The sequence below is a fragment of the Lynx canadensis genome, chromosome C2, assembly GCF_007474595.2.
Source record: "Lynx canadensis isolate LIC74 chromosome C2, mLynCan4.pri.v2, whole genome shotgun sequence".
NCBI classification, from domain to species: Eukaryota; Metazoa; Chordata; class Mammalia; order Carnivora; family Felidae; genus Lynx; species Lynx canadensis.
This window is the reverse complement of record NC_044311.2, coordinates 131,363,749-131,390,962: the sequence shown is the minus strand read 5'-3', so window position 1 is coordinate 131,390,962 and position 27,214 is coordinate 131,363,749. Positions and strand designations below refer to the sequence as shown.

At 38.1% G+C, this 27,214-nt stretch overlaps 1 protein-coding gene across 4 annotated transcripts in view; it reads right to left on the bottom strand.

The window, feature by feature from the left end:
• USP25 (ubiquitin specific peptidase 25) overlaps nt 1-26,144 on the bottom strand; it is a 153,513-nt gene extending 127,369 nt beyond the window's left edge. For all 4 annotated transcript variants that reach the window (XM_030328636.1, XM_030328634.1, XM_030328633.1 and 1 more), the window contains exon 1: nt 26,054-26,144. In XM_030328636.1, coding sequence (XP_030184496.1) covers nt 26,054-26,098 — 45 coding nt within the window. In that variant the 5' untranslated portion in view covers nt 26,099-26,144. The remainder of the gene's footprint in view (nt 1-26,053) is intronic.
• Between the last annotated feature and the right edge of the window lie 1,070 nt (nt 26,145-27,214).

The following is a 27,214-nucleotide window of genomic DNA, read 5'->3' as shown; positions in this document are numbered from 1 at the left end:
ATGCACAATGGCTAACCCTGAGCAAAATTAAGGACAACAGGTTTATCCATTGGACTACTTTACCTAGGGGCTGGGGCCACTGAATGAAACCCAGGCAGCTCTAACTAGTCAGCATTCATGCACCTGAGATGTTTGAAAAAGACATGTCAAAAGGCAGGCCATGCAGTAAGTAGGTATATGACATCAGGGGGACCCTAAGATCTCTTTGAGGAAAAAGATCATCTCATTCTCTAATCTGTCATAAAAGATCCTAAACAGAATTAATCACTTGTCCCCATTTACTTCAGATCTGTTGGTCTATATGATCTCTTATACTCTGTTAGAGAGGAAAAGAGAAAAGAGGGATGGGATTCCACTATCAAACCCTTCCCTGAACATCCCTACTTAGGACCACGTTCCTTCCTACATCTCCATATTTCTTAAAACTTAAGTTCCCCCAAACTGTAAGATAGCACCATGAAACAGAGAAAGCTCAATGGAAATGATAGGAAAAATAAGTCACACTAGAATAAAAGGATCTGCTGAAATATTTCTTGAAAATATTTTGCACTCATGTTAGTAATAATTCAATCAAGAATCATCAATAGATGCTAAAACTATTGGGTGAAAGTTTGATGAGAAACAGTATAGTTGCATAGTTTCAAACTCTCTTACTACAAATTTTAAAGGGAGAAAGAATAACTTCATAATGAAGAAACATAACAGACACCACCTCAAGTAATCAAATTTAATATTACCAATAACTGGAGAAAATGACAGTATATGTCTCCTCATATTGTGTGATACACCAAGAAGAATATATCACCTGAGTGAGGTATTCCTGCCAAAAATGCACAGCCAGAATCTAAACTTGAGGAAGCATCACACAAATCCAAACTGAGGAACATTTTACAAAATAATTACTCTATTATATCCAAAATGTCTATACCATAAAAGACCAAGAATGAGTTCCTTGATTAATGAGGACCACAAAGGCATGACAATCAAATGTAACGTGGGAAATCAAATTGCATCTAACACTAAATGCTATACAGGACATTACTGGGACAATTGGAATAATATGAATATGGACTGCTTAGTAATATTTTATTACTACTAAATTCCTGAATTTGATAGCTACACTATGGTTATGTAAGAAAACATCTTTTTTCTTAAGAAATATACCCAGAAGTATTTAGGGGAGCCTGAATGGCTCAGTTGGTTAAGCATCCGACTTCGGCTCAGATCATGATCTTGCAGTTCGTGGGTTCCAGCCCCACAGCGGGCTCTGTGCTGACAGCTCAGAGCCTGGTGCGGGCTTCAGATTCTGTATCTCCCTCTCTCTCTGCCCTTCCCCCACTTGTATTCTCATTCTCTCTCTCAAAAAAAAAAAAAAATAAGCATTTAAAAAATAAAAATAAAAATGAAATCAAGATTCTGTTTGTGAAGAAAAGAAAAGAACGCATAGTGGATAAGCACTGGCAGTATCCACCATGGTATCAGTGCATTTTCATTTCCAATAACCTTATTAAAGAGCTGAAATAACCAAGACTATCTGACAATAAAAGAAAAATAATAAAGTATATAAACAAGGTCACATAAAATGCCAGGAAGAATAAATTAGTTGAGTAAAAATATCAAACTGCCAAATTTACAGAGGTGAAAAAAAATTCTCTTTAAACTTGTCAACTTTTCTATGTTCATTTAAAACAGTAGCAAGAACTAGCAATGGAACCATGACTATGTTACTCAATACCCAACATCACAAATTAAAGATGTAGAAAATATTTACAGAAATTCTTCTTATCTAATTCAAGGTCTTATTTTAGTGAACATTAAAAAACTTAAAAGATTTGGGGTGTGTGGGTGGCTCATTCGGTTGAATGTCCACTCTTGATTTCAATTCAGGTCATGATCCCAGGATCATGGGATTGAGCCCTGCATTGGACTCCACACTGGCCATGGAGCCTGCCTGAGATTCTCTCTCACTGCCTCTCTCTCTCTCTCTCTCTCTCTCTCTCTCTCTCTCTCCCCCTCTGTCCCTACCCCACTCATCAGCATTCTGTCTCTAATAATATAAAAAATTAAAAAAAAAAAAACAAAAACTGAACAGATTTCTTAAGCCTGTTTGTAATTTCACCACTAGCAGCCCTCCAAACTCCATTCTTTACATGGAACATTATTTCTGTCAACTGCAAATTACTTGGTCATGGATCAGGGAAAGACTACTGAATACTCCTCCCAAATTAGTCATTTATACAAATGTTGCTGGCTATTATTTATAATGCTAGAAAAATGGAAACAATACAAATGTCCTCCCACTAAGGAAGAGGTTCTAAACTTGAATATGCAGAGGAATGACCTGATGAGTTTGATAATAATGAAGATTCTCAGGCCCCGACCCCAATTCCAGAGCAGTCGGGGTTAAGGCTAAGGGATCTATATTTTTAATAAGCATCTCATATTATTTTTATACAGATGGACCAAGAGGCACAGTTTGAGTTAAGCAAACAACTGTGTATTTTTAAACAGCAAAATATATAACCTACATAGAAATTATCTTTACAAAATCATATTAAACTAAAGTGACAGAACACAAAATAGTATACATATACACTAATGACTACAAGGTAAAATGTAAACATAAATGTAAAGCTCAGAAAAGATTACAGGAGCCTGTGTTAATTCTCTCATCTCTATATCCTCACCCTCTGCCACTTTTAACTTCCTCCCCCTAGAGAGAATTTATTTCCTTGCTGCACTGATGATGGGCTTGGCCATATTACATGCTTTGATCAATAACATATTAAAGATAGCCATGCACACAGATATGAGATGTGCTTGCATGGATGGGCTTCCGTCCTGAACTTCTGCAACTTTCTTAAAAAGAACATGACCATGGGTAGCCCACTTGCCCCAGAAGAATGAGGCATGTGTGGAGAAGAGCCACCCCAACCAACCTGCAAATCTGTGAGCACGATGATAGTATTTTGGTATGCCACTAACTTGGAGTGGCCTGTTATGGTGACAGTTGACTGATACAGAGTGCAGCAAGAATACTAAGTATTTAATAAACAGAAGCAATGCGTTTGAAATTTTCTAATTTGTAGTTATAGTTTGATGTTTTGTTTCTCTTTCACAAAAAAGTCAGCTAAGTATCTTAGGGAAAAAAAAACAATCCAGGAGTATCTCTAGCATAGTTTGTGATCACATGAATTCTGAGAGAAAATTAAACAATGAGGAGAAAATGGTGTGGGGAAGAAGGCTGAGTGGGAAGGAGAAAAGGTGAAAAAATTTTCTTAGCTTAGTTAGCAAGAAATGGGAGAGAGATCAAAAGAGATGAGCTATGAGAAAAAACCTAAGTTTATGGTACAGAAGCCACCTCATTTGTAGTTTTCTCTTGTTACTGGCATCATCCAGCTGTGCTTTTCCTGTCTTTGAAAACCTGCACCTTCATTTCCTGCAATTACGTGTTGTTGTCGTTGCTATTTCTGTTGTAATTAAGACCCTGGTCTTTCTTTCAAGGTTTGCACCTTTCTATTTACTGAATTTCTGGTCTGCATACACCCTGATCCTCAACTAAAAATGTCCTGCATATGGTTCTCTCCTCCTGGACTAGCAATTTTGATCCACGATGGATACAACCAACCTCCCTCTCTAGAGCTCCTTTTCTGAGCTCCTCTTTTCTGTATGAATTTATATACTAAAGTATAAGGAGGAGGGTGCAATCTGTTCACAGTGCTGGACCAAGAAAGGCAAGACAAAATGTTCAAAGAAATTCAGCAGGTGCAAACACCACAGAAATCAATAAGCCAAGACTGCATGCAGGCCTTCAGATTCCTTCCTTAACGTTATTTTTATTGCATGATGACATCCTTAAGTGCCCACTATGTGCAAAACAGAATACTATACACACTTCTGGGAAAAAGAAGCATCAGTAATTTCAATATAAATTAAGAACCAGAGAGTTCCACAGAAATTGTTTCCCTCCACAGTTGACCCTACCTAATGTTGGGTCTGTTTTAAATATTTTTCAGTAAATATACACCATATTTAACATTGGTATAACTTCTGAGGATGCAAAAAAGGGGCTTAGACCAAAGAAAGGCTAAGACCCTGGCTTAGACCAAAGAAAGAAAGTAAGCATTTATTATGCTCTTGCTGTATGCCAGACTGTTTTAATTGCTACCAGTTTATCATATCAATATGTGCACACATGCACACCCTTTCCATATTTTCTCTATGATATTTGATTTTGAAGATTAAAGAATCAGTGAAAAGTGAAAACTCAGTGCAAAAATCCAATACTATGTTCAAGTAAAATACTTAACTAATGGTACAAAAAAACTAGAGCCCCACTGACAACAAGACAAGAAAGCTTTCTATATTAAATGGTGAATAACTCATAAGTCAGCCATTGGCTCCTGAATTTCCAAATATAAATAAAACTTGGTTTCGTGCAAAAGAAAGTCAAAGGTTTCCATCTTCAGGAGAAAAAAAGGCAACTCTGAAGATGATCTCTAAAAACACTTTCAAGTTTTTTAAGAAAAAGGGGACAAAATACTAATTTGATAGAAAATCCCAAGGCATTCTTAAACTTCAGGATCACATTCACTAAAAGCATTGCTAGGCACTATGTAGTACTTCAAAGTCACCTATCAAGGAATAATTAATTAGGGGCACCTGGGTGGCTCAGTTAGTGAAGTGTCTGACCTTGGCTCAGGTCATGATCTCACAGTTTGTGAGTTTGAGACCTGCATCGGGCTCTGTGCTGACAGCTCAGAGCCTGGAGCCTTCTTCGGACTCACAGTGTCTCTCCCTCTGCCCCTCCCCCACTCACTCGCACGCGCTGCGCTCGTGCTCTCTCCCCCTCAAAATAAACACTAAAAAAAAAAAAAAAAAAAAAAGAATTAATTATACTGCTGCCTTTAAGGCACATAACCATACATATGTCTATTTTTGCAAATACCTTCTGGATATACTGATACCACTAAACTGCCCTAGTTCATGTTATCTTTTACCATAACAAGAAATCCCCTAACTTCCTAGACAGATAATTCCAAACACATAATATGTCCATGTAACTTCTTTGTAAGCCCCAAACCTGCCTCTGCCTCTAACCAGCTATATAAGCCAAAACAAAACAAAACAAAAGCAAAAACATACTCTGAGTACTTCAATGGACTGAAGACATGGTGAAAACCTTCAATGTGCACTAGGCTCTTCTACTGTTCTATGGGGACAGTTCTGTGCTAGAACAACACTGATTTCAAAAGATCCCATCTATTGGCTAACATACAGTGTGCTTTTGGTTTTGGGGGTAAATTCCCATGATTCATTGCTTACATACAACACCCAGTGCTCACCCCAACAAGCGCCCTCCTCAATGCCCATCACCCATTTTCACCTCTCCACCCCCCACCCCCGCCTTAACCATCAGTTTGTTCTCTGTATTTAAGAGTCTCTCATGGTCTAAATCCTCTTTATCCCTATCTACCAACCCGAATTTACCTACCATTTGCCTTCTGTTAAGATTAAAGGGTCTTCTGGCACTTGCCACAGATTATAGTAATATACCATGGTTAATTAATCACCAGACTCTAAGTCTGAAGACAGCACAGACTATTTTGTTCATAAATGTATTCCTAGTAACTAGTACAGTGTCTGGCATGTGTTAGGCACTCAACAATTATTGACTGAATAAATGAATATAGCAGTTTGCAGAGGTGAACAGGAAGGAGTAAGTCAGATTACAGGGCTTGAACTCATCTACAGGAAAGACGTACTAACTGCTTACTGGAGATAGAAGAAGAAGAATACATAAATCAGGCCCACTTACAAAGCCAACTTTCCACACTCTTCACATTCTATCTAGAATTCCACAAAAAATTTCATTTCCTAGTTCTGGTCTTGTCAATCCTATGGTAACATGAGTCTAAGTACAATATTGCTGAAATTTCCAAATGCAGATTATCTATATCATAACCCCATGAATGGTTGGAGTCAATGCTTATCTCAATCTTTTTTTGGGTTAACAGAACTTTAGCATTACAACAAACGAACCACAAACCTCTACGGGTGTACAAATCTGAAGGCATGCATTTTCATTCTTCACTATTTACATTTAGGCTTAAATATTCCAGAAGTTCTAAATTTAGAAAGAAGATTTTCCCTATTGTTTTATAGAATCCCAGAGCCACAATCTTAAGCATTCATGTAATACAAAAAAAAAAAAAAAAAAAGGAAGTAAAGATATAGTTGGTTTTCATCCTTCCTCACCTCAGAGTTCATATCCCTTCCTGCCACCCCAAGCCTACAACAAATCTAACATCTGCATGATATCCATGCCCCTAACAGAAACCCCCCAACCTTATTAACTGACAGATAACAGAAATGCATCATAAATAGAAATTCTACCTGTAATTTCCCCCAAAGTATTGTTACACAGCATTATCATATAAGTCTATAAAGAGTTAAATACATGCATTTTGAGTTCCAAAAACCCAAGTATACCAATATTTTGGCACAGTGTTTTTAATTTTTTTTTTTAATGTTTATTTTTGAGAGAGAGAGAGAGAGACACAGCATGAGCCAGGGAGGGGCAGAGAAGAGAGAGACACAGAATCCAAAGCAGGCTCCAGGCTCCAAAATGTCAACACAGAGCCTGAGGCAGGGCTCAAACCCATGAAATGTGAGATCATGACCTGAGTCAAAGTTGGACACTCAACCCACTGAGCCACCCAGGCGCCCTGGGATAGACAGTGTTTTTAACTTAGAGCACCTATATTCTGGAAAACATGTGGGTAATCAAAACTTTTGTGAATCAAGTCATATTCTTGACTACAAAATCTGCAGTTTAAATAAAATATATATTCTTAGGGGCACATGGGTGGCTCAGTAGGATAAGCGTCTGAGTTTCAGTTTCAGCTCAGGTCATGATCTCATGGTTTGTGGGATGGAGCCCCTGTGTCAGGCTCTGTACTGACAGCATGGAGCCTGCTAGGGATTCCCTCTCTCTCCCTCCCTCTTTGCCCCTCCCCCAATTACATGCCCTCACACATGTGAGGCACACGACTCTGTCTCTGAAAATAAACTTAAAAAAAAAAAAAAAAACGAACTATTTGCAGAAATGTCCCAGTCTTCAGCACCTCAGCAAACATGTCCCCCATCCCAGTGGGCTTCAATCACAAATTCTACATTAGGAACTGAATCTCAGTCTTAGGACAGACCTCTCCCAAATTTACTCTTTCTTTTATTCTTCAGAGTTCTCTTCATATTTTTGTAGTTAATCACATGTTACTGGTCAATACTTCCTTGTATTAAACTTTCCCTGACATTCAAATTGCTGTGTGGTTTTTGGGTTCTAATTGGATCCTTATTAATACAACTTCCTCAAAAGCAACTTTTATACTCTAACAACATATTAATGTTGTAATTCTGTATTTTGAAGAGAGTAAGTCCCAAAAATAATTAGAAAGGGAAAAATTAATCATATATGCTAAGTCCTATCCTAGAACTACGATTAACTGAGCACTTATGAAAAGTACGGAAGGCATCAGAGATTTCATTACATAGGCATGATTGATAAAATCATTGGCTACTGGTGACTGAACTCAATCTCCAGCCCTCATTTCTGGCCCCTGGACTGGCAGTGGGCTGAGGGTTCTAACCCTCTAATCACAGTGGTTGGTTTTCTGAGGCTGGTTTTACAGCCTCTGAAGCTGCCTAGTCTCCCATCCAGGAGTTAACTCATTAGCATACAAAAGACAGTAAAATCTGAGGATTCTAGCAGCTCTGTGGCAGGAATCAGGGAAAGACTAAATATTTACTTTTTCTTATACAGTATCCAGTCACATAAAGCTACTGGTAGATAACAGAAGACACCAAATTGTTCCATTTTCCCTTGCTCATGGACTTCTCTGCCCAGAATGATACTGTCAGTCTGCCTGGTTGTCTTCCACAGCTCATTTCAACCACTCCCACCTTGATGAGGCCTTTTCTATTCTTCTTATTTCCTCTCCTTGGTCCTACCAATACATCTTATAAATACGTCTAATATCATATATGCATTTCTGGCTCCCGCACCACCAAACTAGAAGACTTTAGTGTACTACTTATTTCTCAATTTGCTTAAAACAAAGAAATAATACTTGAATGCCTGAATATCTAAGCAGAAATGTACAACAGGCAACGGAAACTAGAGTTTATGTAAGGGTGTAACATTTAATTAATTTTGAATATACAAATTAGGTAGTAATGAACATATATGTGAGTGAGAAAATACATTGATCTCTCCAAGACAGCTTACAAAGAAAGCAGAAATCAAAGAGTAAACCTTGGAAAATTTCCCCAGTTAACAAGTACAAACACATTGTATTAGCAGCCAAATTTTACTGTACAACATAGCCCAAATGTGAACAGTTTAAATACATGTATTGAAAGTTCACATAGCACAAACTGACAAACTCACAGAAATCTTGCCCAACAGCTAGGCCTGTCTGCTGTCTTCTTACCAAATAATTCTAAATTTTTTGTGTGCTTGTAACACGCTTTCAAATACTAAATATTCTGTGCAGCATGCTTGAAAAGGTCTAAAATCTTCACCGCAACAGAGTGCAACAACCCCTAAAAGAGGTAGTAACAATTACAACACAATTATTACTCCAGTATATAATACTGTTTCGAGGTGTCTGCAAAAGCAGTTATCACACTACATAGCATTAGCTCACCCTCTTGAATGTCCAGGTCATAAGATCTGTTCACAAGGCAAAGTACTCACAGGTTCTAATAAATAATATCTATCGGGCACTAACTTAAAAGTAAGCTATAATTGTTACCTGTTATTCACAGCAAGTATACTCCACTCGACACTAAATCACACAATATTCTGCTTGAGAGATACTGCAGTAATTACATTTACAGAGCTTTAGCAAAAAATTTAAAAAAAAACAAACTTGTTTTAAACTATGATCAAATTTGGAGGCACATCTGTGAAGATTTTACAACAAAAAAGCTGAGAACACCACTCTAAGACAATGGCTATCAACTGACTAGCAGGATCACAGATGTAATGTGGATGACAACAGCAATAAAATCTACTTCCAAAGTTTAACAATAATACATTACAAGAATATCTTGATACACATATAGTTACTTCCTTGGTTGAAGTTATAAGTGCTTAAGTTAGCTTCTGTGAAACTCTACCATCTGTCAAATTAACCTTGTTAATCTAAATTTTACTAATTTCCTAGCACTGCTTACATCTAAGTCATTAGTTGGCTTTTGGCTTTAGTGCATAATAGTGATACAATAGAACATAATAAAATTATGCCTACTTATATTTATGCAAACTTCAGTAAAACTATAATAAAAAATACTTGGAGAGTCCTGGAGACCTGCTTTCCTTTAAAAAGAAAAAAAAAAAAAAGTATTGTCATCAGGTGGAGTATTAATGGACAGAAGGAGGAACTTTTCAGAAAAGCTGTTGGTTTTCCATAGGGGAAAAGTGAATTTGGCCACCTACACAAACAATGTATAAAATTCAGATCCAAGTAGAATAAGACTTAAATACTGGAGGCAAAACAAGAAAAACAATAGGGGGCAATAAAAGAAAATATCTTTATAAAACAGGGTATGGAAGTTCAGGAAACTAATTACACAAGACTAAATTAAAATAAATTTCTATTCATGAAAGGGCACCATAAGGAGAGTAAAAAGACATCCTGAAAATGGGAAAAGATACTTGCGAAATATGTAAGTAGAAAAAAAAAAGTATTTAGACTATAAAGAACTCCTTCAAATCAAAAAGAAAAAGGAAAAAAGAAAAAACAAGAGAAACAAATGTGAATTTCATAGGAAAAAAGTCTTAATCGTCCATAAACATAAAAAGGTAACTGTGGGCACCAGGGTGGCTCAGTCGGTTAAGCATCTGGCTCTTTATTTAGGCTCAGGTCATGATCTCAAGGTTCATGAGATCAAGCCCCATGTTGGGATCTGCACTTGATGGAGCCTCCTTGGGGTTCTCTCTCTCCCTCTCTCTCTGTCCCTTCCCCACTTGTGCTCTCTCTCTCAAAACTAAATAAATAAACTTAAAAAAAAGGGGAGGCGGGGGTGGGGGTAACTGAATAACTTACCAGTATTAGGACAGTTAAGTTCTGGTGTTTGCAGAAGTATAAATGAACTGCAACTCAAAGGTTTATTTATTTCATATGAACCTTGACTCTTACACCTCAAAGCACACACAAAAATAAACTGTTGGGGCATCTGGGTGGCTCAGTCAGTTGAGCATCTGACTCTTGATTTCGGCTGAGGTCATGATCTGAGGGTTGTGGGGTCGTGGGGTCGAGCCCCGCTCCTGGCTCTGCACTGAGTTTACAGCCTGCTCTCCCTCTCTCTCTGCCCCTCTTCCCCACTTTCACTCTCTATAAAATAAAATAAATAAAATAAAATAAGTAAAATAAAATATAAAATAAAATAAACTCTACCTAAATGACAGACCTACATGTAAATGTTAAAATAATAAAACATTTTAGAAGAAAACACAGGGAAAAAAAATTGTAAACTAAGGTTCAAGAAAATTAGGTCAAAGCACTAACTGGGAAAAAAAAGGAACAATGAACATCAATGTTAAAATAGTTTAGACTTCAAATAAACTGATAAGCAACAGACAAGCTACACATTAAGGGGGGAAATATATGTATATACACAAATTATATGTATGTATATATATGTATGGCATTCAGAATATATAAATCACTACAACTCAGTAACAACATTTATTTGTATAACATATAAACAGATTACTTGTATAAGATATAAAAATGATCAGTAAGGAATACATGAAAACAGCCAGTTCAAAGTACCTCCCCATCACACTCCCTATCTCCAGACCCTCCCAGAGCCCCATTCCCTCTTCTCCACAGAAAGCCCCCTGAAACCCTAAGACAGGAGGGAGAGGAAGAACAAAGGTTCTGTTGGTTGGCCTCCTCCCTTTGCACATTAAACCCAAACAGCTCTATGAGCTCTACTATCTCTTCCAGCAGTGCAACGGGTAGAAGGTTCCTGACTGCCACAGGCACAGCCAAGAATGCAGGGAAATGTATTCATTTCCATCAGAAAACTACAGACCCTGAGCTAGAGTTTGCCTGAACCAACTTCAAGATGGCCAAGAGCAAGCCAATGGCAACACCAAAGAAAACCAATATTCACAGGCTCCTGGGACCATATGTCCTCATACAGGACTGCATGCCCTAAGGGGGCTATTGTGATTCCTACATCGAACCCACCCATCCCACATGCTGCCTTCATCTACCCAGCAACATGCTCAGGTGCAAGGGTACCACTCCTCTGATGCCACCAGCAGGAATGGAAATACATGCTGTCAGTTTTCTATTAGTTCTGCAGTCTTATCACTATTTGAAGCCCTGGCCCCCTAGGAAAGAAGCCCAGAAGTCACTTCTGAGAATCTGTATGTTATGACCAGAATAGGCACACCAAGTATCCACTGACCCCACAAAGCTTGTGCAAAGAGCTGCTTCTCTCTCTAAAAATTGAGAATTTTAAACCTGAGACAGTAGACTGCTGCAGGTTTCTTTAAATCCTCTTCCTCAGCCCTGCTCTGCCCCATAGCCTTTGTCTAAGGCCTCATGAGAAGACTTCAAGGGCGTACTTGATGAGAAACCCAGACCAGTTCAAATGCTCAGTGACGGACACAGCAAGCCCCACACCATCAGCCCAAAGTTGTGGAGCCCAAAGTAGCTCCACCACAAAGAAACAAGATACTTGATTTTGCATGTATTCTGGCATGAATTATAACACATAATCTTGTATGTATGAGAGTGTAGCATTGTTCTCACATTAGTGTTACCATAGTAATGGACTTGGCCACTAATGTTTCTTCATTCCTGGTCCCTCTCTTCTCCTCCACGTCCTTCCAGCTTCACTGACGACCTAGCTCTCGGTTAAGCAGCCAATCCTGCCTCAGGCCTAGTACCACTCATCTCCACCCCACCCATTTCAAGGCTGAAGAGCACCAACAAAAACCCAGCAAGTATGAGCTGTTTCCTTTTCCAGCTCAAATCAGTCTCTTCCTTCTTGTACTCCCATGGACCAAAACTGTAATAAAAATCTTTCTTGACCCAACTGCTTACCTCTCCACAATTCAGCCCACCCGCCATTGGTCCTGCAAGTTCTTTCCAAACTTGCAAACAAAGTACCCTGTGCAACAAAATGTTCTGTACCCTGTGCAACAAAAAAGATTTCTCTTGTGTAATTAATTATCAAAGACATTAATTTAATGTTAGTTTGAGGCATGAAGAAGAGGGTTTTCATTCTTCAGCAGTGATCTTTTTAACAGGCATTTAAAAAATGATAAAATGAAGGCAATTATGCAGTTTCATTTTGTTTTGTGAGCATATCAGTACTTGCTTCTAAAATGTAGCTCTAGCAACATCTTTAACTTTTTAGTTATGATTAGTGCTGATCCCAAGTGAATGTAAAACTGGATAAAATAGCTGGCCTTTGAACAACACAGGTTTGAACTGTGCAAGTCCACTTATATGTGGCTTTTTTTTTTCCAGGAAATATAGTACAGTACTATAAATGTATTTTCTCTTCCTTTTGATTTTCTTAGTAACATTTTTTTTCCCTAGCTCACTGTATTAATCAACTATGTTACCAGTAAGGCTTCCAGTCAACAGTAGGCTTTTAGTAGTTAAATTCTAGGAGAGTCAAAAGCTATACAGATTTTCAACTGCATGGGGGCTAAACACCCCAGCCCCCACATTATTCAAGGGTCAACTGTATATGAGAAGCAATATATAAAACTCCTCCAAAAGTGGCCAATAAGCATATGAAAAAAAGTTTAAAACCACTAGTCATTAGGGAACTACAAATTAATACCACAATGAGGTACTACTACATACTCACTAAAATGGCTAAAACATAAAAGTTGACAATACCAAGTGTTGACATAATTGTAGACCAACTTTAACTTTAACACAGTGGCTGACAGGAATGTACAATAGTACAACCACTTTGAATAACCACTTAGTAACAGTTTATAACAATTATATTCCTCTGTACTTGCCCAAAGGAAATGAAATATGTCTCCTCAAAGATCTACTTACAAATGTACATGTAGCCATATTACTCATAAGAGTCACAGACTGGAAACAACCCAAAAGCCCACCAAAAGAACCATGTTTACACATGGTTCTGTGTAACATGGGAACATGTTTACACAGTTTGTAATATTCATATAATGAAATATTACTCAGCAACAAAAAGGAACTACTTACATGTAATAACGTGGCTGAATCTCAAAAACATTTTGCTGAGCAAAAAAATGTTAAATGTAATAAAAAGGAATTTTAAGATTCCATTTATGTGAAGAACTAAGACAGCCAAAACTGACTTATAGTAATAGAAATCAGATCAATGGTTACCAGGTACAGGGAGTGTAGGGATACTAAACTGAAAGGGTGGTATAAGGGAATCTTGTCAAGTTGTCAAAATTCATCTAATTACATACTTTAAGTGGATGTTTCCATTTTATTTATTTATTTATTTATTTATTTATTTATTTATTTATTTTTGTAAATATACCACAGTAACATTAACTTAGAAAAGTCAAGATAGCATAGTGGGATGTGGAAGGAAGGGGCAGTTTGAGGGAGACACAAAGGAAATTTCTAGAATAAAATGTTCTATTTCATGTCCAGGGTGGTACAAACTTACTATATTTCTTTAAAGTGTACATAAGCTTTCATATGCTTTGGCACACACACACACACACACGCAAAAAAATTTTCAGAAGTGATTCATATACACACATCCCAAAAAGAGAAACAAGAAGACTGTAACCTTAGCACATATAGTTGTTTCCCAACTCCTTGATATATGAGTCAATGGCTAAAAAGAAGACTAAATCTGCCCTACTGACGTTGGGGGTGAGGAGGCAGGGAGCAATTATTCCCATCCATGCACCTGAAGCTTTGAGTTTCCATACAGATGTTGACCCTGAAAGCCTGAGGGAGGAGGCACTTCCCTTAAGACAGGACAGCACATCAGTGAACTGATGGGGAGAAACACCTGAAACAAAAGAAAGCCTATGTGTTCAAAGAGATTCTGCTCCCCTGTTAAGTTGGGTGTACTGTAATAATTCAAACCCTGGAGGAGCCCTGCAGTCAATTCACACAAGTGCTGAAAAAGCATTCTCATCTTTAAGAATACTAATTAATTTCAACTAGTGGTCTTCAAACTTTAAGTACAGAAGAATCAGTTGTGATTCCTATTGAGAATGCCCTAGTCCAACTCTTGGATTTGAAACAGTAAGTCTGAGGTGAGGTACAGCATTCTACAGTTTTAGCAAGCACCACAGGAAATGAATAGTCCACAAACCACACTGTAAGAAACTCTGACCTAAACCTCTATCAACAAAGCTAAAGAGACAAGAAAAACATCGCTAGACATTTTTAAATATTAAATAATTTTTAAGTTTATTCATTTTGAGAGAGACAAAGACAGCACAAGTTGAGGAGAGGCAGAGAGACAGGGGGACACAGAGAATCCCAAGCAGGCTCCACACAGCCAGTGCAGAGCCTGATGCAGGGCTCAAACCCACGAAGCCACGAGATGGTGACCTGAGCTAAAACCTAGAGTCAGATGCTGAAACGAATGAGCCACCCAGGTGCCCCCAGACCAAATAATTTTTAAAAAGTAGATAGACTGTACTAAAACAGTTAATAAAGAGGAGAAAAAAGACACCTTTCAAAAACTACTTATCACATGTACAAAACAAGGTATCATGACAAGGAGAAAATTCTTGGAAATTAATACAAGTTTGCCAAAATAAACACAAGTGGTCATAAGTTCAACTTTTACTTCATCTACTTAACCCACACTGCACAGTGACATTCCAAAATGCCTTTCATAAGCTGAATTTGACCTGTCATATATTACATAAATTAATGATTATTATAAGCTATGATGCCATATCACCATGTTTATTTGTAGGAAAAAGGCAGACCACTGCTGCAGTCAAGTTACGCTCAAGTCAGTTCTATGACATTACAGAGTATTAATGTGTTGCAGAGTCAGGGAAGGAAAGATTATAGTAACTATCCCTACTCTAAACACATCAGAGCAGGAATGAATAATTATGGAATGGTCCCTGGGGGAAAAGAAAAGGGAGGGCCCATTATAAAAATTAAGTGCACTGCCTGATTTTACAAGAGGTAGGATGACAGAAGTAACTGACAAACTATCTTCTGACAAACCAACTACCTCCCCACCCACCCCCAGGAGGTCTGGACCGAAACTTTCACAAGTCACCAGGACTCAAAAGAAAAAGTACATGCAAGCATCAAAATTTAAAATACAACAATATTCTTTAGTTCTTCAGAAACAGAACCCTTTTTATGACATATAAGTTCATACAACTAACAACATGTAAATACTTTAGAAACTCATCAGGTACTGAAGTAGGGTCCTTTAAAGTCAGCAATAAGACAATATCCAGGGGTACCTGGGTGGCTCAGTAGGTTGAGCATCTGACTTCAGCTCAGGTCATGATCTCACAGCTAGTGGGTTCGAGCCCCACATTAGAATCTGTGCCGACAGCTTAGAGTTCAGAGCCTGGAGCCTGCTTCAGATTCTGTCTCCCTCTCTCTGCCCCTCCCCTGCCTGCACTCTGTCTCTCTCTTTCCGTCTCTCAAAAATAAATAAACATTAAAACAAATAAAAAAAAAGACAACAATATCCATTATTATCACTTCTAAGCAACATTAATGAAAGGTCTAACCTAGTACAATAATAAAAAAATGATATTACAGGCATAAAAATTAGAAATAAATTGTCAAAATTTATTCCTGATATAATTTTACATAGAAAATCCAAAATCATCTCTGGAAAAGTATTGCAATAAAAAAGTTTATTTTCTATGGATAGAAGATCAATATACAAAAGCCATTTGCAAGTGAACATAGTAACAAGTAACAATAGCAAATCTTTGAAAGTACCACATATAATTATCATCAGAAATTATCAACTATCTAAAATGAATAATGTACAGAAATTCTACAGTTATAATTAAAAACCGAATAAGAGATCCTAAAGAAGACCTAAAGAAAAGAAGTATACTCTATTCATGGATAGAATCAATACCATAAATATGTTAATTATCCCAAAACAGTCTATACGATCAATCGAATTAATAAAAAAGTCAAACAAGAGTTTTTCAGAGAAACTGGCAAGATTATTCTAAAATTTCTAAGGAAGAATAGTGTCATGATATTTTGGAAGAGAAGCAAACTTACTTTTCCAGTATTAGAGACTATTATGAAGCTACAACAATGAAGACAGGATGGTATTCACAAAATGAATGATGAAACAAAAGACAGCACAAGAAAAAAAGAGCATTAAATAAAGCTTTTGTATGACAAATGGCATGTCAGTTCAGTGAGATAGAGCCCCACCTATTCAATAAGGTAAAATTAACAAAAACAAAAACAAAATATATGATAAAAATTAAATTGGATCCCCACCTCACACAAGTTACAAAAAGCAACTGAGATACAATAAGGTCTAAATGTTGCAAACAACATTTAAAACTCTCAGTGGAAAACACAGATGAATATCTTTAAGCTATCAAGTAGAAAAAAGTTCCTGAATTTAAAACAATGAAAATTAAAAATATGTACCTTCGACAATTCATAAAGGTACAATAAAAAGGAAATCAAAGGTAGGGAGGGGCACCAGGGTGGCTAAGTAAGTTAAGCATCTGACTCTTGATTTGGGCTCAGATCATGATCTCACGGTTCCTGGGTTCCCATAGGGCTCAGGGCTGACAGGGTGGAGAATCCTTGGGATTCTTTCTCTCTCTCTCTGTCTCTCTCTGAAAATAAATATACATTTTTAAAAAAATTTTACAAAGGAAATCAAAGGGAAGATAAACATAGGATTCAAGATAATTATAATTTCAAATGCAAATACAGGGACGGAAATGAAAATGAGACTAGTTAGATATAGGTTACTTCCAAAGGTATGGCTTTTGTTTTAAGTAGAGTTCATGTGTATTTATTATTAAAAAGTAAAAATTTGTAAGTATTAATATTAATAAGCAATTTTATGAATAAATGAAAACATTTTCATGGACAGCTGATCATAAACCAATATTTATTAATTCAATTCTGTTTACCTCACAATTGGTATTGTAGATTATTAAAAGTCCTCAAAATATTATATGACCACCTGTGGAGGTAGTACATCTAGAACTGGTACTACAAAAATAATAATTTGTACAATCTAACTAAAAATTTATCTCAGCATACAGAACAAAAAGGAGTGAAAGAAATTATAAAATAAAATTTATAGCAAATAAGAGAGATGAATGGTATCAAATATTCAAATAATTCAGTTATGGAAGGAGGGTGGGGGGGGAAGGAATTGAGTAGAATTGGTAATTTTAGAATGTATATCTTTTCCCTAAGAACATGAAGCTTTTCAGATCAAAATTCCTAGGCAGGACTGTTAAGAAGGAACACACACATGTAAAATTTCTGGTTTCTAAAACCAAAGGGGAAATCTTACAACCTTACAGATAGTTAACTAATAACTTCAAAAATGAACTATTGGGACCTCATCAAGATAAAAAAACTTCTGCACAGTGAAGGAAACAATCAACAGAACTACAAGACAACCAACAGAAGTTATTTGCACCTGATATATGGGATATAGCGTTAGTATCCAAAATCTACAAAGAAAGTATCAAACTCAACACCCAAAAAACAAATAATTCAGTTAAGAAATGGGCAAAAGAACACTTTTCCAAAGAAGGCATCCAGACGGATAACAGACACATAAAAAAATGTTCAACATCACTCATCATCAGGGAAATACGTGTCAAAACCACAATGATACACCATCTCACACCTGTCAGGAAGGCTAAAATCAACAACACAAGAAACAACAGATGTTGGCAAGGATGCAGAGAAAGGGGAACCCTAGTGCACTGTTGGTGGGAATGCAAACTGGTGCAGCCACTCTGGAAACTAATGTGGAGGTTCCTCAAAAAATTAAAAATAGAACTTACCGTATGACCCAGCAATTGCACTACTAGGTATTTATCCAAAGGATACAAAAATGCTGATTTGAAGAAACACATGCACCCCAATGTTTACAGCAGCACTATCAACAATAGCCAAACTATGGAAAGAGCCCAAATGTCCATCAACTGACAAATGGATAAAGAAGATATGGTATGTATATACAATGGAGTATTACTTGGTGACGAAAAAGAATGAAATCTTGCCATGTGTAACAACATGAATGGAACTAGAATGAATTATGCCAAGCTAAATAAATCAGAGAAAGATAAATATCACATTATTTCACTCATATGTGGAACTTAAGAAACTAAACAGATGAACGGGTGGAAGGGAAGCAAAAATAAGATACAGAGAGGGAGGCAAACCATAAAAGACTCTTAAATACAGAGAACACACAGGGTTGCTGGAGAGGAGGTGGGTGGGAGGACGAGCTAAATGGGTGATGGGCATTAAGGAGGGCATTTGTTGACATGAGCACTGGGTGTTATATGTAAGTGATATGTAAATAAGTGATTTCTTAACTGAATTATTTGTTTTTTGGGTGTTGAGTTTGATACATTCTTTGTAGATTTTGGATACGAACACTATATCCCATATATCAGGTGCTAAATTCTACTCCTGAAACCATTGTGTACACTATATGTTAACTAACTTGAATTGAAATAAAATTTTTAAAAAAAGAGTTAACTAACAACTTATCTACAACTTATCTACTTTGGTAGAGTAACACCAAACGGTATTATATTTTACAGAAAAACCTAGTTAATATTAAATACTGAATTTTTAAAAAATTCTTCATTTTTTTTTAATGTATTTAAGTTCAAGTTAGTTAATATACAGTGTAGTACTGGTTTCAGAAGTAGAACCCAAAGATTCATCACTTGCATATAACACCAAAGGATATAAATAACTAATTTTTAAAAACTAATTGGCTACTAATGTGTCTATAACCCAAGTAATATTTTTGATGTAAGGTATATCTTAAGAAATTTAAAATGCCATTATTTAGAATTACGATTCCATATTATCCCAACAAAATCAGAAATACTATACATAAAAATATGTGAAAAAGCCTATTTTATTGAGGACAGAGGAAAACAGAGAAAACTATTCATTTTGGCACCATCAGAAAACTATGTTTAAATATATATTTTAAATTAAAAGAGCAGAAATGAGGGGCACCTGGGTGGCTTAGTCAGTTGAGCATCCAATTCTTGATTTCAGCTCAGGTCATTATCTCATGGTCAAAAGATCATGCCCCATTTGGGGCTCCTCGCTAGGTAGGGAGCATGGGGCTCTCTCTCTCCCTCTGTCTCTCCCCTGCTCATGTTCCCACTTTCTAAAATAAACAAAGGGCAGAAATGAGAAAGATTTCCCAATCATAGAGGATATAAGAGGCAAGGGGGAGAGGGAGGGCGATAGAATGAAAACTTTATCAAGCCATCAAAGCTGGGTGGGGAAAACAATAGAAACTCAGATGACAAAAAATTTATGAGTTATCATCTGTAAATTATGAAATTGTATTAAAAGACTAGCAAAAGCACACAAGTTTGGATTCAGATATATTAGAAATAAAAAGAATCTGATGAAATTATATTAAAAGTACCTCAACATCTCTCAGAATTAAGACACAAGGAAAAAACACGAAATACTCAAGCCACACTATGTGTACATTTAATATATCAACATAGAACTCTGTAACTTTCAAATACACATCCTTCTCATATGCTCATTAATACCTCATGTACTTAGTCATACGAAAATCTTAATTTCTAAAACTATTACAAATCATCTTGTTTAAACAGCATATTCAAACTAAAAATCAACAATTTAAAAAATGCAACATTGAGACACCTGGGTGGTCCAGTCCCTTAAGCACCCAACACTTGGTTTCAGCTCAGGTCATAATCTCTAGTTCGTGGGATCAAGCCCCGCATCAGGCTCTGTGCTGACAATGTGGAGCCTGCTTGGGATCCTCTCTTTCTCCCTCTCTGCCTCTCCCCTGCTCATGCTCTCTCTCTCAAAATAAATAAATAAACTTTAAAAAAATGCAACATCTTGAGACATACAACAAAAAAACAAAAAACAAGAACTTTTAAAGAAAATGAAGTCAAATCTCAAAGAAAACCAACAGTCCAAAATACCTGTCATTATTACTCTATTAGAAACTCACCAAGTATAAAAAGAGCAATAATAACCTCCAAAAAAAAAAAAGGAAAAAGGTGAAAATACTTAAGACAAAAAGCAAAAATTAATGAATTAGAAGATAAAACAGGGTTTATAAAGGAAACAAAGAAGTGGATTTTGAAAGAACAGTGAAATAGATCAACATCTGGCAAGACTGAGACTAAAACAAAACAAACAGGAGTGAGAAAAGGATCTGTCTACACAGCCAGATTTAAGAAAAAAATCAGACCTGTACATACATACATATATGCATCTAAATGAAATCAAACCTAAATCAATAAACATTTTTAAAATTGATGCTGGAATTGATGCTGGAAGAGGTAGAAACCTAAAAGGTAATAGTCAAAATTTGGAAGGCTTATCTAAAACTTGTTCTAAATAAAATGGTCTGCCTGCTATAGTCATATTCATCAAACCGTCAAAGTAACAAGTACTTAGATTTAACAATAAAAAATGGCTAAAAACCAACAATTTTGAATGATTTAACCTAATCCTACACTAAACAATTCCAAAAGCATGGGAAAACTCAACAAGCTTTCTAATGATTTTATAAGCTAACCCTACCTCGATAGCCCATATGCAGAAAAACAAACTGTGTAACCAATCTCATCTAAGAATATCGATACTAAATTCCAGATTAAAATTTAGTATATCGAATTTGGAGGCATCACGACTAAATGAAATTTTACCAGAAAGCAATATAGCATAATGGTTACGAATGCAGGCTCATAACCCGCCTGCAATGACCATGAATTTAAATTCCACCCCAACACATACTAGCAATGAAATGTTGTTTTAGTTTTTTTCTAATACTCTTTCCTTAACCACAACATTTAGGTGAAAAAAAAATAGTGCTCACCTAATAATGTGTTTGGAAAAAAATGAATAAAAAGTTTTTAAAACTCCAAGCACAATTCCTTAACATAGAAATATATATTTCATATATGTTATCTATTACAGTTGTTTTTATTACTGACACACAAATTATCACATAGGTAATTGCAAAAGGAAAAAGGAAAAGCCATTTGATAAAAAATCAAAATCTGTTTTCAAAACATTTAAAAAACTTAGAGGGCTATAAGGAAATCTCCACATCATAATGAAACAATACATAACAGAAACTAACATTAATCCTAACAGTATTCTGTAATATCAGCTAAAGCAATAACAATGAAAATAAAAGTATGAGTATTAACAAGGAATAGGTCAGAATGATAATTACTTGCAAATGATATGAACTATAAACATAGAATATTAAAGAAAATCAACAGAATATTTATTGAAACTGATGAAATTCATTAAGGCAGTTGGATACAATGTTATCCAATGCTGGATACAAATCAAAATTAGGTGAGAAAGAATAAGAAGAGAGTAAGTACCTGGATCCTGTCTCTTTGCCCAAACCAAGTCTTGTGCTAATAACAACATAACCAATTATTTAGTACTAAAGAATATCCCTTTTATGTAATGTTTACAGTGATTTACATAATGTTAACTGTCCCTTGAAATGCCGTACTATATTTTCATGACTTTAAATGATAGCTAAATTAGAAAATACTAAATAATTTAACTAAAATATTTACCCTGCATTCAGTTTGTATTCTTTTTCCAAGTTTTGCTTTAACTCTTAATTTGGTTGATCTATGACATCTTTCCCACCTAACACCCCTCTGTAATTAAGTGAAAGTTGACTGCTGACCCATTAAATTCCTTCTGCCTCCATCCTCTAACATTTCATTTTCGTCCTCCCTGTCCAGAAATAAATGCATGCTTACCTCCACCAAACACTCAGGATCTAAAAGAGTTGCTCACGTCTAATCATACTAACTTTAAGGCTTTAATGGAAGATTCAGAGTCACTTAATGACTTGCCCAAGGTCACAGAAAGGTGATTTAGACCTAACCCACACTCTATGGTCTTTTCACTACACAGCCCATATTCCACAGTTGTCCACGGTTTCTCAAGAATTAAATCTCGAGATTCCGTTAAGAAACTAAAATAACTACTGCATTCGCATTTCTTTTAGAAAACATTCACTCATTACTTCACTCATCAAATATTTACTGAAACCTGCTATGTGCAAGAAACATTCTAAGCTCTAGGGTAAAACAAAATAGGCAAAATACCTGCCCTATCAACCTTATATTTTATTCAACTCAGAAGAATGCATTTAATGTAAATAGCATCCAGCTCACTTCACTCTATAAATCAATTTGGTCCCTAGGAGGAAGCTTTCTATTGCTGCCCTCAAGATCCCTCATTTAGGACTTGAATCTATGTATGTATCAGATTTTTGAGATCTAAGGATCCTACATTTAGGTAAATATCAAGCACAAATACTGAAGGTATATGTTCAAAACCAAAATTATGCACAGGATTTAACTATCTCTAATCTTTTTTTGTTTTATTTTTTAAATATTTAAAAAAAATTTTTTAATGTTTTTTATTTATTTTTGAGACAGAAAGTGACAGAGCATGAGGAGGAGAGGGGCAGAGAGAGAGGGAGGCACAGAGTCTGAAGCAGGCTCCAGGCTGAGCTGTCAGCACAGAGCCCTATGCGGGGCTTGAACTCACGAACCATGAGATCATGACCTGAGCCGAAGTTGGAGGCTTAACCCACTGAGCCACCCAGGTGCCCCTAGCTAATTGTTTTAAAAAATGTTTGTTTGTTTTTCAGAGACAAAGAGAGTGGGGGGGGGGAGGGAGAGGTAGAGGGGGAGAGAGAGGGAGGGAGGGAGAGGAGAGAGGGGGAGAGAGGGGGAGGGAGAGGGGGAGAGGGGGATAGATTGTGCTTTTTTATCTTATTTGTCCTTTTTCTCTTTTTCTCGTTTCTCTCTTTCTCTCTCTTTTCTCTCTTTTTCTCTCTTTCTCTCTTTGTTCTTCTTCTTTTCTTTTCTTCTCTTTCGTGTCGCTTCTTTTCTCTCTCTTTTCTTTCTCTGCTTATTCTTCTCTTCTTTCCTCTTTTTTCTTCGCCTATTGCTAGTTTCGTTACTTTCTTTTGTCTTTCTTTTATCGTGGAAGAGGGAGACAGAATCCCAAACAGGTTCTGCACTGCCACCACCATACAGGGCTTAATCTCACGAACCATGAGATCATGACCTGAGCCAAAATCAAGAGTCCAACACTCAACCAACTGAGCCATCCAGGTGCCCCTAACTACAGCTAATCTATCACTGACCATCTCACCTGTATCACCTAAAGCTCAAAAAAGCTTTCTGCAGTTTTTACTACATCTCATCACTCCATACCATGGCTAAACTTCAGCAATCAAGCAAAGAACACATCAGAGGAAAAGACAGCCCCTGGTCCTATACTGTGATAAGCTACTTTGCAGGTGAACAAAAGATAGATGAAAGCTCTGTGTTGTGCTATTAAAAAGAAAAAAAAAAGATTACTAATCATCCTTCTGAAAGAAAAAAAAAAGAATCCTGAAAATAAAGCAAACTGTTCCAACTACTGGAATAGAACTATATACATAAAACAAATATACATGTGCAATCACATAACTTTTTAAGGAAAGCAGAAAATAGGCTGAAATTTTGGTTATGCAACTAGACACTTCTTGCTTTCCTGATAATTCATAAAGTTTCTAAGTGAAAACAAAGAGTTTCACTTTTGTTTCTTCTAAAGTATGAAGTTCACTTCCTAGTTACTAGCTTGAAGTCCACTTCCTAGTTACTAATTTGGTGAATTTAAATCTATTCGTTTGTAGTGGATGGTTTAAAGTATTTATAACTATGTAAATATTTTTAAATAGTTCTACCATGAATAACAAAGTATAGTTTATTAACGTGAAAAGCAAACAAACACATTGTTTCTTTAAAACACACACACACACACACAAATACCACTATGGAAGTATTGAAATAAATGCATAATATTGCCCCCCCCAAAATTCCCCTATATCACTAAAATGATGTAACACACACTAAAAATAGCATCATAATGGTAATATTGTGGATTAACAACTATTCCCTTTGTGTAAGGAGGGAGTTCATTAAACTAGTAAATTGGATTTGATGGCCAAGATCACTTGCAATAATTTGATTCTTGATTCCACAATTTTATGCATAAACCTCTGAACCAGGAAGATCTGCACAACCTGAGTCTATGCTAAAGAAGTACTTTAGTCAAAATCAATTAAAAAAAAAAACTGACAAACTTCTTGCCACAGTTCAAACTTAAAAGATGTGAAAAGTAGGAGCCACTTTGAAATGTCCAACTTTGAAACAAATAGGCTTTAATATGCGACACTGAGGAGAACTATAAACAAAAATGATACCAAACCCATTAAATACTGCTTAGCATACATATGAACACAAGATCCTGCCCTAAGTACTAACACTTTGTCACATACTTAACATCAAAAAGTAAAGTCTAAGGAATTCAAAGTAGAATAGAAAGGATTAGGAGATAAACTGTTCCAAACTCCCATTATTAAATCTAGAATCATTTCACTGTAAATGAACTGCAGTCTGCAACAATCTTCCCAATTGACCAGTAACAGTTAACTAACACACCAGGAGTTCCAGAAACAACTTTCCCAAAGTGCCTAAAATAACAATGCACGATCCCTGCTCTCCAAAATTCTTGAGCATCTTCAATTACCTCAAGTACTATCATAGAATTCTAAAAATAATCTCAAAGCAAAAACTTAGCGGACAAAGCAGAAACTTAGCAGACAGTGAGCATACACACAGTTCCTTTGAGAGCAGCAGGCCTTATTCTAAAATCAAGCCCAGGTAGGCTACAAACTACGCCAAAACTACAATAGGGTGGGGCATTCATTGCTCACCCAGATAAACCAAACACAGCTTTGGGCGCAGCTCGCGGTAAATCCTAGTTATCCCCCAAATTTCAAAACGACTAAAGCAATGTTTTCTTTTTGCCCAACATGCTTCTCACCAAATGACAAGGCCAAAAAATAAATAAATAAATAAATACAATTAAGTCATGGCCAACAACTCTTCAGGATATGGTGCAAGCCATGATCGTGCACTTGAGATTCTGAAAGGAAATCTCGACTAAAAGGAAACTCTCTCACCACTCGCTATAAAAGATCTGAAGCTTCACGCGGATTTTATTTTACTTTGTTGAAGAGAGTGACCACTTGAACGTGTGACCGAGTCAAGAGTAAAGGGTGAAGGAGGGAATAAGGTCAAACTGAGGGGACAAAAGATTCCTGGAATAAACATGGCCAGGAAGGTTTCCTTTCTTAGAGGCAGTTTCTATATTCAGAAAGAAAGAAAAAGAAGAAACACAGAAAGGAAAAGGAACCAACCAAACCCTCTACTTCCACAGAGTCCACCTGGTAAATGTACCTGCCCCGCCAGGCAGGCAATTCAAGTCAAAGGAGACCCTTTTGCCAACTAGCAGGCCTGGAATGCTCCCACCTTCGAAATACAAATTGTGTTCGCGAAGGATGACAACTGGCTGCTCCGTTTTCTAAAGGAAGGAGGCGGTGAATAAAGTTTAATTCAGAAGCCCTACAGAGGAGTGTAGGAATGTGAGGGTCGCTCTCAATACCCAGCCAGCACTGTCTGCTACGGGAAAACAAGGAAGTGGCTTGAAACCCACTAACTACACCCCACTTCCCACACGCAACCTCGCACAGGGCGCGACGCCCCCAAAGGCGACAGGCAGGGACGGTGGGCGGCGGGGGAGCAAGCGCGGGGCAGCGGAGGCCCGAGGGGCGGAGGGGGAAGGCCGGGAGCTGGCGAGGACAGCACGTCGGAAGGAGGAGCGGGACCGGGCCGCGCCGGCTCCCGGGCTCGCCTCACCTTCTGCGCCGCGCTCTGCTGCAGCACATTCTGCTCCACGGTCATGGCCCCCGCGGTGCCGGCGGCGACACGGGCGGCGGCGTGCGGCTCCTCGCGCCTCCGCCGGCCCTGGCAGCCGCGCTCTGCCGAGCTCCAGGGAACGGCGCGGACCGCCGGAGAGTACAGCGCCCCCGCCAGCCAGGCGCGAAGGCGATGGCGGCCGGCGTGCGCGGGCACCGCGGGCTGGCGGCGAGGCGCGGACAGCGAGGGCCACGGCGGCGGCCCCACGACTTCGCGCGGCCCGCCTCAGCGCGGCTCGTCCGCCGAGGCCCGGGCCATGAGCGGGCGGCGGACGCTGGGGCGCGAGAGGGCGCGAGCAAACCGGGCCGCGTCACGCGCGCGCGCGCTCCTTCGCTGGAGGCTCGCGGGCCACTGCGGGGAAGGGAGAAGGGACGGAGGGAGCCGCGGGCTGGAATGGCGCTGTTCGCCTCCCTCCTCGACTCCTCCTCCCCTCCCCCAACCGCCGTCACCTCCCCCGCCCGGCGACTCCTCCCCCGCCGAGCCCCGCCCGCCGGCCTCCCTAACCCTATATTGTGACCCGCGGGGTGGTGGGGCGGGGCGGGGCTGACTTGAAGCCCCGCCCCCAGCCCGGCCCCGCCCCGCCTTGCGCGGCCCCGGCGCTCCCGGGGTGGGGCGAGGGCGCGCCCCGCGGGCTTTGCCTCGGAGCCGCCCCTGCGGCAGGTTGCGCGAAGCCTTCTCCCGGCTCTGCTAAGTTCCAAGCTGAGGCGAACGGCAGCGTTCTCTCTGTACCCAGGACTTGTCGGATCGCCAGCTTTCCGAACTCCTCCAAGACAAAACCTTTCCCTCTAGGTCTGGTAACGTCCCAAAACCGTGCTGAGTCCCTGAACCTCAGCTCCTTTCTATGTCTCCGGTCCTCTCCCCTAACCTTTCTAGGAATTTCGCAAGCAATAAACTTGCCCGAAGGGAAAAGGCAAGTGTGATTTAAGCAAAGGGCTGTCAGAAGTCCTTTTGCTGCAATGTACTTTCCTCCATAACAAATCATTACATAAATGAATATTGACGTTCTCTGTCTACTTCATTCATTAAAGCATGTGCCAGTCTCTGGGAGGCTCTGGAGAAATGAGGTTTATTTCCCGAAGATTTGATAAAAATGAAATATGG